General features: G+C 44.3%; 1 protein-coding gene across 1 annotated transcript in view; it reads left to right on the top strand.

The window, feature by feature from the left end:
- FAM171A1 (family with sequence similarity 171 member A1) overlaps positions 1–18,515 on the top strand; it is a 128,117-nt gene that overhangs the window by 86,282 nt on the left and 23,320 nt on the right. The window contains exons 4-5 of the mRNA XM_068987205.1: positions 7,509–7,667; positions 12,242–12,418. Of these exons, the coding sequence (XP_068843306.1) occupies positions 7,509–7,667; positions 12,242–12,418 (336 nt within the window). The remainder of the gene's footprint in view (positions 1–7,508; positions 7,668–12,241; positions 12,419–18,515) is intronic.

Genomic DNA, 18,515 nt, shown 5'->3' with positions numbered 1-18,515 from the left:
GTACAGACATACCAGGATAATACTAGGTGATCTTGTTTCTTGTTTTCTTACCAGTTGGAAGGAGAACCATATGTAGATAATTTTTGGTCTTTGCAGTTCTGTTCTGAAAAACCAATATAAAACTGAATTGCTAAATGATATATTCAAGTTTTTATTCTCAAACTAGTCAAGTGTAGGTGCATTTCTTTATTTTTTAAATGGAGTCAGAGAAGGAAAAAAATAAACTCTTGCCAGTCAGAAATGTAAGTGCTGTCAGCCATGTGAATTTTTGTGTTGCCTGGATGTTATCACGTGTCAAACTCCCCCAAAGGAAGGGGGAGATGGTGAGATGACAGTTTGGTGACAGCCTCACACGTGTTGTGTGCATAGTTTTGGGTGATGCCCCGTTGTTTGGTTTTATGTGACACTAGAGCAAAAGATTTGCTGGCTGAGAGATGGAGATGGGAGAAGCAGAGGTGTTCTCATTAGCAAGATTTAATGCTTCAGGTGAAGTTTTGTTTTGAAATGTTTACAGCCAAATAAAATAGAATAAGCTCATGGTTAATGAGCATTTTCCTTGAACAATAAAAAGTCTGCTCACTTGTTTTCCTATCTGTAGGTAGGTATCTAAATTCAGACCACATACACCCTAAAACCATTCTCATCAGACCAGGTGGAATTATCAAGACTGCTTTCTCTGTCTCTCTGTCTCTCTTGCTCTCTCTCTCACACACACACACACGTGCACACACACAGGCACACATGCGCACATGGTTCAAAGTAAGCGCATGCTCCCAATGGAAATGACTTAGCACTCAATTTCATTTGGAAAGTCAAGAAAGGGGTTGTCTTATCATTGTTGCCTTTTCATCCTGTTCATAGGGTTCTCAAGGCAAGAATACAGAAGTGGTTTGCTATTCCCTTCTCCAGTCATTGTTAACAGTGTTTTATATAGAAAGCCTGCAGCAGTTTCAAGTCAACAGTGTGGTGAAGCGGAAGGGCCAACATAGGCACCGATTAACATAGGGCTCTTTACCACCATAGGCTGGATCCATGAATATGCTCCTTGTCACAGAATGCTTGCAAATTGCATTTTTTTCCTGCTTTTTTAAAAATTGAAGTATAGTTGATTTACAATGTTAAGTTAGTTTCAGGTGTACAACATAGTGATTCAGTATTTTTATACATGATAGTTCACTTGAAGTTATTATGCAATATTATCTATATTCCCTATGCTCTATCTTATATCCTTATACTTATTTGTTTTATACCTAGTAATTTATACCTCTTAATCTCCTGCCCTTATTTTGCCCCTCCCCCCTTCCCTGTCTCTACTGGAAACCACTAGTTTGTTCTGTGTGTCTTGAGTCTGTTTCCGTTTTGTTATAGTCATTCATTTGTTTTATTTTTTAGATTCCGCATAAAAGCTGTATCATATATTTGTCTTTCTGTGTCTGACTTAACTTCACTCAGTATGATAATCTCCAGGTCCATCCATGTTGCTGCAGATGGCCTCATTTCGTTCTTTTTTATGGCTGAGTAATATCCCATCGTATATATGTATCACATGTTCTTTATTCTATTGTAGATTATTAAGGAGATTCTCAGGTGACTCAGTGGTAAAAGAATCTGACTGCCAATTCAGGAGAACGCAAGAGTCTCTGGTTCAGTCCCTGAGTCAGGAAGATCCACTGGAGAAAGGAATCGCTTCTCTAGTGCTTCAGTATTCTTGCTGGGAAAATCCTCTGGACAGAGCAGCCTGGAGGGCTACAGTCCTTGGGGTCACAAAGAGTCAGACATGACTGAGTGACTGAGTATAGCGCACACAGCTTACTACATGAAATAATGTGTATACAAGAACTTTGTAAATCCTAAAGCCCGGAACTTCACCTCTCATAGGAGAAGTGGAGCTGTAGTTTGAGTCTACATTGGTCTTTGATTTGTTGTCGCCTTCATTAGTTTTGGAAGTGGTGGATCCATTGAAAGTTTCCGGGTAGGGAAAGGTCATGGTCAGAGCAGAATTTGAGAATCATTAGTAGATGAGGCAAGAAATGGATGAGGCTGGAGCACAGGGAAGTTAGGAGACTTTTGTGATAGTTGAAGCCGGGGTGGTATAAGATCATGTAGGGTGGAGGCAGAATGGAAGGAAAAGACAATGCTAGAAACGTTGATAAGGGAAGATGGGGCAGTTCCTTGAATGAATGTGCAGAAGAGTAAAAAGGGAAAACAATTTTGACAACCCGGAATCAAACCTGGGTGCTGGGGGGAGTAGGTCTTTGTCAAGTGGGAGAGAAGGTAGTGATGGTTTTAGTGCCTGGTGGGCATCCAGCTCGAGGTGCTGAAAAGGCATGGAGCTTAGCAGAGTCCCCGGCAGGACAGGAAGGTAACTGTGAGGCTGCAGCAAGGGCGACAAGTCAGGAGAGAGTCAGGAACAGCAGAGGCAACTGTGCTGAGCCTTCAGGATCTCTCCTCAGAAGTAGGAGGAGAAGAAAGCACTCGTAGAGCAAAAGGCCTGCGACTCTGCAGAGAGCAGAGGGCAGGACCGCCACCGCCGGCAGGGAGGGCTGCTGGGCGGGGGTGGGGAACAGTGCGCCCCATTGTGAAGGGCCGGAGGGGTGAAGGCGACCAAGGGTCACAGGGTTTGCAGATTATGCAGTCGTCAGTTGACATTTCCAAGGGCAGCGTGCATTGAGGGGGAAAGCCAGGGCATTGGGTGGAAGGAGAGGAGACTGATGGGGAGAACAGAGTGAAAGTCGTGTCTTATTGTTATTTTTCTCAATGAGAAAGTAAGGAATATATGTGTTGACTGGAGAAGAAAAGCCCCTAGAGAGAGATTTTTGATGAAGTCCAAAAAAACTGGTCAAATAACAAGTCTTGCAATAAAACAAGCAAAAGTCAGCATACTTGGATTGACCTTGGGGGAGGGCCGGGACAGAAAGGCAGCAGAGGAGATGGAAGAAAAGTTTGACGTGCAGACAGAAGTGGTGCCCTGGTGTCTTCAGTACAGTTGGGTCTGACCATTTGGGGGATGGCGGTGGAGCCCCAAGTTTGAGAAGAAGAGCGGATGTTTGAAGCAGCTGCTGTGGCGAGTGTGGGGGCGGGACATCCACAGAAGAGAGACAGCCCTGTCCCCCTCCACCATCCATCCACACCCAGTCCAGTCCTTCCTGAAAAGTGGGGGAACGTAGCAGCTTTCATACATAAATTTAGGCTTAAGAACATACCATTCCCTGCCCAGCCTACACACACCCACTTTAGATTGTATTTGCCCTGTGGCTTAGACTATTTCAACCCTTATACTCCTTAGATGTTTCTTTGGTCGTTTCACCAGGCAGAGGTCTTGCCTTTTCTCCTGGGAGGACAATGTTTGATCCCCCACAGGTATCAGTGCGTGCTGGTCACAGCGTATGTCAAAGCAGCTGGACCAGCCACATCTCCTTCTAGGAAACCTGCCTCCGCATCGCCCTTCTGTTCTCCCAATACTCCTCCTGCCACAGAAAACAGACACGCATGTCTGGCCTAGGAGCAGGTTCTCCTGCACAGAAAAGGGAAGGAAGGCAGCAGGGGGAGAGAGGAGGGAGAGATGCAGCTCCCAGTGAAAGGCACGATGAGCCGGGGAGTAAGAGCAGGCACGAGAGAGAGACAGAGACAGAGCTAGAGATGGACACGCAGAGACACAGAGGCAGAGAGAAACAGACACGCAGAGAGGCAGAGACAGGAGGGTACAGAATTGGGGTGACCGAATGATGCTAAAGCTGAAACTCCAGTACTTTGGCCACCTCATGCCAGGAGTTGACTCACTGGAAAAGACTCTGATGCTGGGAGGGATTGGGGGCAGGAGGAGAAGGGGGCGACCGAGGATGAGATGGCTGGATGGCATCACTGACTCGATGGACGTGAGTCTGAGTGAACTCCGGGAGTTGGGGATGGACAGGGAGGCCTGGCGTGCTGCGATTCATGGGGTCGCAAAGAGTCGGACACGACTGAGCGACTGAACTGAACTGAACTGAACTGATGATGTAAATTATATGTGGAATCTAACAAATAATACAAATGAATCTGTTTACAAAACAGAAATAGACTCACAGACATCAAAAACAAACTTATGGTTACCAAAGGGGAAAGAGGTGGGCGGGGGTAAACTCGGAGCTTGGGATTAACAGATGCACATTACTATATATAAAATAGATAAGTGGCAAGGATTTACTATATAACAGGGAATACTATTCAATATCTTGTAAGAACCTATAATGGAAAATAACCTGAAAAAATTATATATGTATAACTGAATCACCTTGCTGTTCACCTGAAGCTATCATAATATTGTAAATCAATTGTACTTTAATTTTAAAAATAAGGAACTGGGGCTTCCCTGGCAGTCCAGTAAGATTAAGACTCCACACTTCCACTGCAGGGGATGTGGGTTTGATTCCTGGTCAGGCAAGTTCCACATGCTAAGAGATGCAGCCAAAAAAAAAAAAAAAGAAAAAAATTAGAAACCAATGACAAAAATAGTCACCTATTTAAAACCCTCCTCAATCTGAAAAGGATACCTTTTTAATAGAATTTAAGGAGAACTTTTAAAAACTAAAGCGTCAGTTTATTAAAATTTTAAATTAAAAAAAAAAAAGAATGGAGATGAAATGCCCAGTGGCTTGAGAACTGGCAACAGCCCTGGTTGTGGTATCGGGGTCCTAGGCTGGTCCCTGAAAGGCCTGGCTGGACTGCTCTCCTGGGTTCCGCAGGATTCCCTTTCCTCTTTCAGCAGCCTCCCCTTTTCCTTGGTCTAGGCTGAGTGGGTTTCTGTTTCTTTCAGCCAAAGGAGCCTTCACAGTGACCTCAACCTGCCCATCTCAGGGGGTCTGAAGGGGCACACAGTGCCTGACCTATGTTCTGAGGTAACCTGCCTGGCCTCTGCTTTCTGCCTCGACCCTCATGAGGAAATGGCCCCTCTTTGCACCTTTACACTGCAGACACACCCTTCCTTCCTTCCTAGTAGTGAGTTTCCCATTTCTCAGTGTATAAAACCCAGACATCAGCAATATTGTTTAGAATGAAGAACAGTGGAGAACGGGAACCAAATCACAGAAAGTTCACTATGATTGAAAGAAAATAATAGTGACCTAAATGGGAGGGAAATCCAAGCAAGAGGATTATATGTACACTTATAGCTGATTCTCTTTGCTGTACAGCAGAAACTAACACAACATTGTAAAGCAACTGTGTGCATTTGTCCTCAGTCACTCAGTCACGTCCAGCTCTTTGCAACCCCATGGACTGTAGCCTGCCAGGCTCCTCTGTCCATGAAATTTTTCAGGCAACACTACTGGAGTGGGTTGCCATTCCCTCCTCCAGGGAATCTTTCTGACCCAGGAATCGAACCCACATCTTCTCTGGCTCCTGTATTGGCAGGCAGATTCTTTCCCGTTGAACCACCAAAGCGACAATACTCCAATAAAAATTAATTTTAAAACATTAAAAGAATAAAAGCAGCTCAAGCAATTGAGATCACTCCAAAAATCATGTGTCTATCTAACAACAACAAAAAAAAATAGGAATAGGAGGATAAGATGTCGTCATATAGTTGAGGGTGAGGAGATGGATGAGAAGGGATTTGCTTTGACCTTCAGTCTCTGAGGACAGCTTAGAGAAGAAGGAAAGAGGCAGACAGAAGGTGTGGGAAGTGGATGGGAGAGGGATCCCGTGAGGCCAGTGCTCCTGGCATGTGTGGAGCACCCCCAGATCATGAGGTGCCCAAGCTCTGTGCAGACCAAGGAGGAGACAGCAAGAAGACATCACTGTGGTATGACATTAGAGGAAGAGGAGAGAGGGCTCAGGCAAGCTGAAAGTTAACAGATACAGCAGCAGGGATGCCAGGGCATCACCATGGCTGTGTTTTAGGGGTAAAGAAAGGACGCTGATGGTCTGGAATGGAACAGGACTGCTGTACGTGTCCACCTGGCCTCAGTGGAGGCAGCCAGATTAAACAGGACTGTTGCGAGCTTGAGCATCTGGCTCCCACAGGCTCCAGAGCTAGGCCAATGTTTATGGAAGACCAGTCATTTGAGAAATGCAGTCAGTAGTTTCCAGGAGGTGAGGGTACCATTGTGACCTCCTCGGTCATCCATGGTCAAGGCAGCTCACCCAGTGAGTCTGTGTTGGTGGTGAGTCCGTCTGAGCTTTTGTGGCCTCACCTATCGGAAGAGACTTGGATTAGTTGATCCTTGGAGCTCCAGAACTCCCTTATTGAGAGTAATTCTGGTTTTCGTTGGGCTGGTTTTTGGCCATGATGTGGCAGCTTGCAGGATCTGAATTTCCCAACAAGGAACTGAACCTGGATCTTTGGCAGTGAAAATGCCAAGTCTTAACCACTGGACCACTAGAGAATTCCCCTAGAACACTTCATGACAGGCTTATTCCTCCCCTAAAAGTTTCTGATCCAGAGTGAAAAGGAACCTTGGTGTAGACGTGAAAGACCATGAGCCCTGGGCAGAGCTGCTATGTCAGAACAACCACGAATTGGAAGGAGAGGGAGCAGCCAGCTGACCACAGAGAAATATGGTCTCCCTCAAGCCTGGAGCAGGTTATACAATGGCCAGAAGATCAGGAGAGACCACTGTGTTTGAGGAATCACTTTATTTAACCCAGAGAGATGTGTACTTCCATCAGTAAATGCTCCCAACTCCCATCTCTGTGAGTTTTTGTCTTCATGATGTTTTTTGCTGATTGTGTGCAAACTGATTTAGTACGTTTATGTCTCGTGACCCTCACTACATCATTAGATAAAAACGGGTTCAGGTTTTACAGTCAAAACAAGATCTGGAGCAAAGTCAAACTGCGGATGGTGTCACAAGGTAACTGTCTAACGGGGCTGTTGGCTCAAGCCGTCCTTCTCCACAGGGTTTCCTGGAAGGAGTAGTTCTCACATCCGTTCAAGAGGCTCATCATAAAATCTGTAACATAATAGTCAGGAGTTGGATGCACCCACCAGAGTAGATGGAAGGCCAAGAGACATTTCACTGTGTGTTCTTGTTTGCGTTTCTTGTCCAGCGGCACATCCGCCGCCTGCTCTGCTCCGGCATGGTCTATGCACTTAGACCAGATTTTACTAGGAAGACTAAGAATATGTTTGTAACAGTCTCAAAGGATTTCTCTTGCCTTGTGTGTTTCAAGATGTTAATTGCCATCTACTCATTTCACTTATGTAGACTCTCTTTCCCAAAACGATACCCCTACCCATAGACCAAGACTGGGCAGTGAAAAGACTGCTCACAAATAGAGCTTTTTGTGAAAAACCTAAATAACATCCTGTGTCAAAGCAGACGTGACAATGGGCTATTATTTCTGTCCCCATAATAGCATGTTGTCACATCTCTGTGCCCCGCGTGAATGGGCCATGAGAAGGGATGTGGGGTGGAGTGGGGGCGGGGGAGCCAAGCTGAAACCTTAGAGGAGCCTCTCCGGGGTTTGCATTTTCTAAAAACAGAAACCGCTTCTCCAGGAGGTAACCCAGAGGTTCGTATCTGCAGGTGCCCGGCCACAGCCTCGAGTACATTTTCAGAGAAGAGCCCTGCGGCTGCCAGAGAACACCAGCTACAGTGACCTGACCGCCTTTCTCACGGCCGCCAGCTCTCCCTCCGAGGTGGACGGCTTTCCTTATTTGCGAGGATTAGATGGAAACGGAACAGGTAATAATCTATCTGTCTTCTGCAGGGGGAATCTGTGTTTGCATCTTTTATAGGTGTTTGTATCTTTCTAAGTGGAGGACCAGACATGCAGAAGGGGGAGATCTGTCCACAAGTTCTGGTACACTGAAACGGTCATTTAAGGAATTTAGTCTGCACCACTGCGGGGTTGAATTTTCAGGAATTTGAATTGCTGAACATTTCTGCTGGGACCAGTTGCCTTAAGCACCCTCTCTGAGCTCTCCTTTGGCTGCCTAAATTTATTTAATTCCCAGAAGTTCTTTTCATTGAATTTTTCAAGTGTCAGATCAGAGTTGGAGGTTTTCTGTTCTGTTTTCAACCTCGCTCCACTTGCCCCGGAACACATTTGGTGGAGCAGCCTGCCCAGCTGTGCAGAGATGTACACCCCACTCACCACATGTCACAGCTGGAAGGGGAAGGGTGGGTGGCATTGAATCTGATTCCCAGAGGAGCACAGCAGCGCCCCCAGCCACCAGCACGTGGAGCACTTCGGGGCAGGGAGATTCTGGACTGCAAGGGCTGAGTCCATCCAGCCTTTTCCACAGCCTCCCTTTCTCCAAGCTTGCCCTTTCTGCCTTCCACTCGGCAAAGTGTTCAGGCTTTATAGTTGATTTTGAATCATCTCCTGGCAGATCCATAAGTCCACTCAGTCATTCTCACCCTATGCTGCTCACAGTACTCAAAGATCACAGAAACAAAAAGCTGCCAGTCAGAAAATAGGTAATAACTCCTTATCAGTGAAAGACCGCCTTTTACCTCCATTTGCACTCAAGAGAACTCCATGCTAACGTGGTCCCCGTTCCTCCTTCTGGTGAACAGAGGGTGGTGGAGTATCAATTCCTGAGTCATTTTCTTGTCTCCCCCTTTCCTTTCCCCAATACTTAACATGAGTCACAGCATAAACTTGAAAAACAAAGGCTGTTCTGGGTTGAATCCCATGAGGTGAGTACGTTGCTGCATTTCCCAGGGATGCTTTGATTGAATTTCGCCTAATTGTCTAGTGCTTTACAGAAACTGATCATCCTGCAAAAGCTTTTCATCCGTGCAACATATGATCCATTTTGTAGAATGTGGATAAATGTCTGGTTACAGTGCAAGGTCACCTGGTGATTTGTTACCCGCTCTTCTTCCCTCTGTGGCACCTGTTTTGAGAAATGTTTCTTCTTCCTTGAATGTTTGTGTGATAATGATGCAATAAATAGTCAATCACCAACACCCAGAAGAGTTGCATGGTGTTCATCTTAAGTGAATATTGTTGGGGAAAAAAGTTGACTTTTCATTTAAATGGTTAGGCCTAGGAGGGAAGTAGTATTTCAGGGAACATGATAATCTGAGGTCATCATGAAACCTCCAATTCAGCCTCCATCATAAAACCCTGAAGTTGGCAGGATAACCTCAGTCATTTTTCTGTGCCCCAATTCCAAGATGTCTTGAATAAATTATAAAATGCAAGATGACGGTAAGGTAGAGAGAAGACATAGGACAATTGATTTTAGAGGAGTTGTTTTATTTTAAAATCACCCTGTTATTTCAGAGGGAAGAGAGAAAGTCTTTGGAAGGTTATATTCAGCTTGTTTTCCACTGAAATAACTGGCCAGTTGACCTAGGAAGAATCAGGCCTCCTCCCAGGAAAGGCAGCCACCAGCATGGTGTTCACTTAGCACCCCAGCAGCCCATCAACTGGGGCTTCTCTTTTGCCCCACCTTTGCCTCCTGTTTTATAAAATGCATCTAAGAGATTTCAACTTAGTGTGAGAGCCTGGACCACACTAATCCATGAGATGGCAAGTTATCAGTAGAATTCAGTGAAGTAAACAGAGACCATAAGTGTGACTGGAGAGTGACTGGCTTCCCTGGTGTGTCCTTCCCAACCCCTTAAGGGGGGTTGTTTATCCCTGCCCCCACTTTGAAAGAGTTTCCAGAGTTGTAGAAATACAGCCACGTGGAGCTTTCAGTTGCTTCCTCACTTTCTCTTCCCCGTACATCCTCACAGCCTCATGCTTCCCCTGTGGTTGCTAAGAAAGCCCAGACCTGCTCTGTGATGTTCTCAAGGGTTTTTAAGAAATTACTTCTGCTGGCAACTCCAGGAAGACAGAGAGGAGTCAGTAATATGACTAATGTGCAAAGCCAAACAGAACTTTGGATGCTATCTGGGCAAAACCCCTTTTGTTCTAAGTGATGAGTCGGTGGCCTCCTAGCTTGGTCCTGAGGTGCTGCTTTTGCTTGTCTTTATTGGGATGTGAAGGGAGTCAGGTAATATCAAGATGGAACATCAAGAAGGAGAGAGTCCTTGTATAGAGAACTCAGTGTTTTGTAAGGAGTTGCAGTCTCATAAGAAGGACTGGAAGGTAAACCGTGTAGCCCTTCAAAGCATGAGCGGTTCCAGAATAAAGAAAGTGGGAGGGTCGAGAGTCCTTTTGGAAGCTATCGAGTGGAAGCACTGAGAGAGGAGAGAGCCCTCAAGAAAGCAGATATAATTGCCTGCCACGTCTTTGAACAGAGAACTTTCTAAAGAATGTTAAATCACATGCACCTAGTAGTACACAAGTATGCCTCTTTCTTCAGTGCTCATCTTACTTTGGAATGTTTATAGTACAGTTTGTTTCTTTCTATAGATTCATAAGAAAGCATCTAGTCCAACCTCCTTAGTTTTGCAGCTCAGAGCAGCAGACCCCAGAAGAGTAAAGTAACTTGCGGAAGGCCACATAATTAGTTGGTGGCAGATCTGGTCTAGGACTCAGGCTTCCTGGGCCAGGGATATGCAAGATTATAGGAAATGAAGACTCAAAAGGGGAAGCCATTTCTAAGAATCAAGAGGCAGTGTTAAGGATGGAGGGTGAGAGTGGAGTACTTTTCTGCTCTCCCTGCTGCTTCCGGGGGTAGACTTCCTGCCTGGCGTTTTAATGAAAGAAGCAGCCTTGGGGACTTCCCTGGTGGTCCAGTGGTTAAGACTTCATCTTCCAATGCAGGCGGTGTGGGTTCGACCCCTGATCGGGGAGCTAAGATCCCACGTGCCTCATGGCCAAAAAGCCAAACAAACAAACCAAAAAAGTAATTAAAAAAAAAAAAACCAGAAGCAATATTGTAACAAATCCAATAAAGACTTTTAAAATGGTCCACATTCAAAAAAACGTTTTAATTTTTTTTTTTTTTGAAAAAAGCAGCAGCATTACCTAACTGAAAACATTATCTGTAAGTTGCTTATATAAAATTAGGTCACGTAATCTGTCTTTAAGTCCTGTCTCATCTGGAGAGTTCAGCAGAGCCTAGAGAGATCTGGCTCGGCTTCTGTGTCGTCTTTGGGCAATGGATACATTTCGGTCCTCTGTCCACAGGATGTTGTGACAAAAAAAAGATGGTGAATTCTGCGTTTTGGTTCTCTTCACCCTGCAATGAAATGGTCAGGTTAAAAGATTTCAGAACTTAAATCAATGCTTCCGATGTGGACCTTTTGATGAAATCATCTCCATCCCTTTTTTTTCATTGGAAAACAGATGGATGTGATAGAAATTGCTCTGCAAAGAGGTTAGCTACCACTGGTTGTTGAAACTCTCAAATTCACTAGATTTGTTTTAAATGTTTAAATTTAGTCCTAACTGGAGGTTTGCATTAACTCAGGTAGTTAATTGATAAGTAGATAGGTATATAAGGAGCTTAATAAGAAATCCTATAAATTATGTTCTAATGTAGCTTAAATTTTTCTATCAGTGTGTTTTCATTGTATTCAAGGGAAGATTTTAAATTATGACCGAATACATTTTGTATGATAATTATATTTCACTGGCGAAAAATTCTTCTCAAATGGATCCCTTAAGTGTATAAATATAATACCACTTTCATAAGCATTCCCCAATTTATCTGTAAAGTAGATAGTCATTAAACCATTGGCTTGGAGAAAAGGCCTCTAATGTAGAATAATTGGTATATTAAATTCCTTTTAAACAGATCAAAATAACAATGGCAATCAAAATAACTCATAAATATTTCAAGTGCAAGTTTTCAATAGTGTCCTTTTAGTAGAAGTTAATATTTTGAAGTACTCCTTGAAGAAATTCATTCTTTTTTTTCTTATTTTTTAAAAGCAGTCTCTGATTTAAAACATTTGGTTCCACTGTGGTGATCTGCCAAGTAATTAACATGTGTACAGGGCTCGCTTTGTAGAGAAGTTGATTTCAGGGTTTCACACACATACCTTCTCTCCCAGTACAGACAGTCCCCCTTCCATTTTGAAACTCCTTTTGAAAGCACAGGGCAGTGGTTAGAATGGACAAACCTGAACTTGGATCTCAGCCCTACCACACACTAATGTCTATCTATGGGCCTGTTTCCATGACTCCCATCTCTGAGCCTCAGTTTGTTTATGTGTAAAATGGGGATTTTTACCTACCTTAGGACGTCACGGTGAGGATTGTGCATATAAGATACTGAATGCAGTCCCTGGTTTGTAGGAGGCCCAATCCTTGTAGATGTTAGCCGTTACATTTTTCTGTAAATGGTTTCTGCAGCCCCACTTGGGTCCTGTGTGTGCATGTGATGGAGACTGCCTCTTGCTTCCAGGAAACAGCACCAGGTACGACCTAACCCCCGTCACAGCCGTCAGCGTCCACTTGCTCAGCAGTGATGGAACGCCGGTGCTGGTGGATGGCCCCATTTATGTCACCGTGCCCCTGGCCACACAGAGCAGTCTGAGGCACAATGCCTATGTTACGGCGTGGCGGTTTGACCAGAAACTGGGTAAGCAAACTCCTGTGCCAACGATCGGCTAGTGGACTTCATGACTGTTCGATTTCCCTTTTAAGAAGCCTCTGCTAGTCTCTTCCTTGAAGTTATTGAATGCTGCTGCTCACGGCGCTTTGCATGGTTTCTAGTGGGTAAAGCTTATACCTTTTTTTTTTTTTCTCCACACTTAAGCTAATTTGCTTGAGAAGAATCTTTAAAGGTTACTAGACTTGAATTACCTCTCCTAATCTTTTATCCTTTTATTCTTTAGAAGATCCCATAATCGCTCTTGGTCTTATGGTTTTCTTTTTTCTGTGTTTTGAAAAAGGAAGAAAACAGTGCCAATATTATACAAAAAAAGAAACTAAAAATCACCTAGAGAAACCTACTAATCATATTTTGGATTACAAGCAGACTTCGCTTTATTGCACTTTGTAGATACTGCATTTTTTACAAATTGAACATTTGTGGCAACTGTGTGTTGTCAGATGATGGTAAGCATTTTTCACAATAAAGTATTTCTTAATTTAAATAGGTACATTAGCTTTTTTAGGCATAATGCTGCTGCATAGTTAATTGACTAAAGTATAGTGTAACAGAACCTTTAACACGCTGGGAAACCAAAACTTCTTGTGACTGTCTTTATTGTGATGTTTAATATAGTACAATAGGCCTGGATCTGAACCCACAGTATCTTGGAGATGAGCCTGCATTTCCTTCCAGCCATTGCACTATGCACGTGTATATTGGTTATCTTTTGCGTCATAACAGACGGCCCTAAAACTCAGCAGCTTTACACAACAGTGAACATCACCATTTCAGGGAGTCAGGATCCCAGAGTCAGGAACCCAGGCACAACTGAGCTGGGTGGTTCTGAGTCAGGTCTTGAGCAAGGTTGCAGTCAGGCTGTCAGCCAGCTCATCTCAGGATCCAGCAGGGGCTACCAATGTGCTTTCAGGCATCAGATCCTCACTGGCTGGTGGCCAGAGGCTTCAATGCCTTGCCACGTGGGCATCCCCACAGGGCCACTCACACCATGACAGCTTGGTTCCACTGAGCTGTGGAGCAAGTGACCCAAGAGAAATTGACAAACAAAAAGTACAAGATTTCAGGTGGCTCAGTGGTAAAGAATCCACCTGCCAGTGCAGGAGACACGGGTTCGATCCTTGGGTAGGGAAGATCTCCTGGAGAAAGGCATGGCAACCCACTCCAGTATTCTTGCCTGGGAAATCCCATGGACAGAGCAGCCTGATGGGCTATAGCCCATGGGGTCACAAAAGAGTTGCATACAACTCAACAATAACAGCAACAAACAAAGGGGCAAAGGAGCAAAATGAAAGTCACCATTAGGTGACTTTAGGTCTTTTGTCACCAAAGGTCAAGTGGCCTCTTCTTCCTTCTTTCCATATGCTGGTAGTCACAGAGCCCAGTGCTGTTCCAATACAAGGAACACCGCTCAGGTGGATGAACAGCGGGAGTAGGCATCATGGGCCCCCTTAGAGGCTGCCTTCCAAAGATACACATTTAACATGAAGGGGATTATATGCTATGTACTGTTCTATAACTTGCCTTTAAAAAGCATTTGTGATCATGAACATCTTTCCCTGGCATTATTATTCCATAGCAACGGTTATTCTGCAATGTCAGTATTAATATTGCATAGTATACCCTTGTATATTTGTCATAATTCAGTTGCTCAATCTCCTACAATTAGAAAAAAAAATTACTATTCTTACCAGTGCTGGAATGAATGTCTTTGTAGCTAAATCTTTGTATATGGCCATGATTATTTCCTTAGGATAAAATTTTAAAAGAAGAATTGCTAACTTCAAAAAGTACAAAACTCTAAAGCTTTTAATATGTATTTACGACTTTTCCTCCAGAAAGTTTTACAGTTGACATTTGTAGTAAGATTAAGGGAAGGAGTCCATGCTTGTGTTTAGGATTTTAACAGCACATTGGACCTTATACCCCATTGGTTTCTCAATCTCATGAAAGTAAAACTTGAAAAGACAAGTTTTCAGATAACGTAATTCAGAGTTTTAAATTGTTAGACCATGCATACAAATTCTTGGGAGATTTTTGGTACCAAACGTATTTTCAAAGAGACCTAATTCTTTGAGTAATCAAATTCTAGTTCTAGGAATTTATATTTGGAATTAAATGCTTGTTGGGCTTTCTGGAGTTTGCAGGGGATGTGGTTTGTTTCATGTTGCTTTTGTTTCGTCTTCCAAACACTGACTAACAGACTGCGTAATTACTTGTGTTGAATTCCATGGCTTTACGAGATGCACCAAACTTGACATTGTTAGGAGGATCATCCTGACACATGGACACGTGGCGCTGGGTCATGTGGGCACTTTGTCACTGGTGTGCCTTCTGCATGGCTTGGAGACTCTGAGTCACGTGCTCCTGGTCAGGATGTAAGGAGTCCTGGGCTCCCATGAGAAAGTGACTTGAGGGAACCCCTGAGGAAGACAGGAATTCTGAAGGGAGGGAAGGATGTGGATGATGAAGCAGGGACAGAAGGTAGAAGGAGAGGGGAAAGCTTGTGTTTTGCCTCCTGAAGCCCTGGATCTGCCATTTGGAAAATGCTGAGGCCCACCTCAGGCCAAGTACCTGTCCTGTTTCCGCACTTGTACAGTATGTGTTTTGCCCGAGGCTCTTAGTCCCTTGTGTGTTCTCCTTCTCACCATTGTCCACCCAGGTTGGTCCCCAACACGTCACAGCAGTGCTCCAAAGTAGAGTGTGTGGTTAAGAGCAAGGACTCTGAGGCACAGTGGATTAGAATTTCAGTTCTGCTAGCTATTGGCTGTGTGATCCTGGCCAAGTTACATAACCTCTCTGTGCCATAGTCTTCTCAAATGTGAGATGGGAATAATAATAGCACCTAATGTTATGGAGAGTGTCTTTATTTGTCAGAGTACTCCGGAGAAACAGAACCAATAGGATGTGGGTATGTGGGTGGGTGTGTTATGTGTGTGCCTGTGTCTGTGTCTGTGTCTGTGTGTGTCTCTGTGCGGAGAGAGATTTCTTTTATGAAACTGGCTGATACACTTGAAGAGGCTGGCAAGTTCAAAATCTGAAGGATGGGCTGGCAGACTGGAGACCCAGAGAAACACTAATGTTGCAATTTGAGTCCAAAAGGCCATATGCTGGCAGAATTTCCTCTTGCTTAGGGGAGGTCCACCTTTTTCTTAAGGCCTTCAACTAATTAGATGAGGCCCACCTACAGAAAGCATAATCTACTCAATCAATTGATTTAAATCTACTGACCTAAATGTTAATTTTATTTAAAAACTACCTTCAGAGCAACCTCCAGGCATGTTTGATCAAATATTGAGTGCTGTGACCTAGTTGACACATCAAGTTTACCTCCCCAGGGAATAATGAGTTAATATTTGTAAGAAGCTTAGTTCAGTGCCTGGGACATAGTACACCTTAAAAGTGTATTCAGTAAACAAAGATAAGGGTTTCTTTACCACTCTGCAGAAGGGCTTCTCGAACCATGACATCTAGACCACTTTTTTCCAGATTCTTGTTAGCCCAGTTTTTATTATTTACATATCTGGATGTGTTGGGTCTTAGTTACAGCGTGAAGGATTCTTGTTGTGTCATGTGGGATTTTTCACTGTGGCCCACAGACTCTGGTTGCAGCGCATAGGCTCAGTAGCTAGGGGCATGGGCTCAGTAGTTGCTCCACAGCATGTGGGATCCTAGTTCCCTGACCAGAGATTGAACTCGCATCCTCTGCATTGCAAGGCAGGTTCTCAACCACTGGACCACCAGGGAAGTCCTAGTTAGCCCAGATTTCTTGAAGGATTGTTGTCCACATGCTGCTCCCACTTCTCACTCACTTCAGTCCTACTTCTGACTCCTGTCTCCTGAAACCACAGTCATGATACTCAGCAGCAGCTGCCTGATTGTGGAGTCAAGTGACCTCTTCATCCTGTTTATGTCTCTGAAGCATTAGAGGGTTTCTTTTTTCTCTAGACAGGAAGGCCCACCTCCCTGGCTCTCTGACTCAGTGTCCCCCAGGGCCCTCCTCTCCTGCCATATGGGCTCTGCCCTGAGCCCAGCTCCTAATTCACTTTATATGCAGTCACTGGGGCTGCATCCTCCAACTTCTCATACTCCCACAGCCATCCATGCACCCAAGTCTGCTCTCTGATCTGTGTTCCTGACTGTCTATTAGACATCTGTCTTTAGATATTCTATAGGAAACTCAGATTCATGTGCCTGTAACAGACAGGTACGCTGCTGCCTTTACCCCTGTTCATTTCTGTGTTTCCTCTCTTTGTTAAAAGTACCACATACCAGTAGAAACCTCAGAGTTACCCCCAATTTATTCTTTTTTAAATATTTATTTATTTAGTTTTTATTTCTTTGGCTGTTCCAGGTCTTAGTTGCAGCATGCAGAATCTTCTTTGCAGCATGTGGGATCTAGCTCCCTGACCAGGGATCAAACCAGGCCCGCCTGCATTGAGAGCCCAGAGGGACGTTCACCTCCCCTCATTTATTCTTTTGCTTCACCTCCCTGCACCACTGGCAGCCATGTCTGGTCCTTTGCAAGGTCGTGCTGATGTCAGATCAGCGTTTCTTCAACCTACCTTCTCATCTCCTTCGTTAACCTCTGTCTGGGTATAGACTCTGCCTTCTTTCTGACCAGTTCCTGCAGCTGTCTGCCTGTCTGCCACTCTCCTTCCCTCTACCAGGGCTTCTGGGCTGCTACTGGGTTGTCTGTCAGAACCACAGACCCTTTGCCACATGAGAGCGTCTCAGAGCTACTCATCATGAGGCTGTCCACACTCATTAGCACACACACAGATATCTTCAGAGCTGCCCCCGCCCAGCTCTCCAGCTCACTTTCAGCCACTGTCTCCTGCACACCCTCCATTGCTCCCACACCAAATTGTTTGCTCTTCCCTGGGTGTACCTGGGTCTCCCTCATCACTTGTCACACTGCATGATTGCATGAGCAGAGTCTCTCCTCTCAAATTACATTCTCCATCCTCTGACCAATAATTTGGTCCCTCCTAAGCATGTTGTCCCGTTAGCTGTGGCACTAGAAGTCTGTAAGAACATGGCCTTACAGTGTTTCAGTCATTATCTGTGTCCTCATTGAGTCTTCCTTATCTCCGAATCCTCATGATCCAGAACAGTCCCTGGCACTTGCAAGGCACCCAGCTAAAATGTTTGCTGAATGATTGAATCAGATGAGGAGCATTTAGATATTTTAAGATTCAGAGCAGTTTAAGATATTATAACATTGGTAATAAAGATGATTCTATACATATAATTTACCTTTACATATCTATATATCTGTATCTGTATACGTTTAGATCTGTATCCATATGTTTAAAGAATGATGCTTTGAGTGGCTGTCTGGAGACAGAACAGTTGTATTGCATTTTCTCTACCCTAGAGCGTCTGTCCCTGCTGCTATGCTGCTTCTACTTCTTCCTGCCTCTTCATTTCTGAATGGATGTCTTTGAATATAGATAAATAAGGCTGGGGTATAAAAGGCTGTGTTCCTAATACAGTGATGCTTCCTGTAGGGAGTCATATGCAGATTCATGATAACAATATGGCACAGGTCTGTAGAAGCAGCATCCTTGCTCTCATTAGTTTATTTTGTATACAGATCACAAAGATCAAAAGCTTATTTAAAATTTTTTTGTTTGATGTCTGTGGTAGACTGGAAAATTGCCCCCTCCCCCAAAAAGCTCCACATCCTAACCCCTGGACCCTGTGAGTATGACTTGAAATGGAACAGGGACTTTGCGGACATGATTCAGTTAAGAATCTTGAGATGAGGAAATTCTCCTGGATTATCCTCGTGGATCCACTATAATCACAACAGTCCTTATAAGCAAGATGCAGGAGGAATCAGAGATGGCAAAATAATGATGGAAGCAGAAACTGGAGGGATGCACTTTGAAAATGGAGGAAGGGACCACAAGCCAAGGAACAAAGGCAGCCACGAGAAGTGGGAAACAGGCACTAAATGGTTTCTTCCGTCAGTCTCCAGAAAGAACCAGCCCTACTGATCCTCTGACTTAAGTCCAGTGAAACCGATTTCAGGCTTCTGATCTCTAGAAATAAGAGAAGA

The sequence above is a fragment of the Capricornis sumatraensis genome, chromosome 15 (assembly GCF_032405125.1).
Source record: "Capricornis sumatraensis isolate serow.1 chromosome 15, serow.2, whole genome shotgun sequence".
NCBI classification, from domain to species: Eukaryota; Metazoa; Chordata; class Mammalia; order Artiodactyla; family Bovidae; genus Capricornis; species Capricornis sumatraensis.
This window is presented reverse-complemented; position numbering and strand designations above follow the sequence as displayed.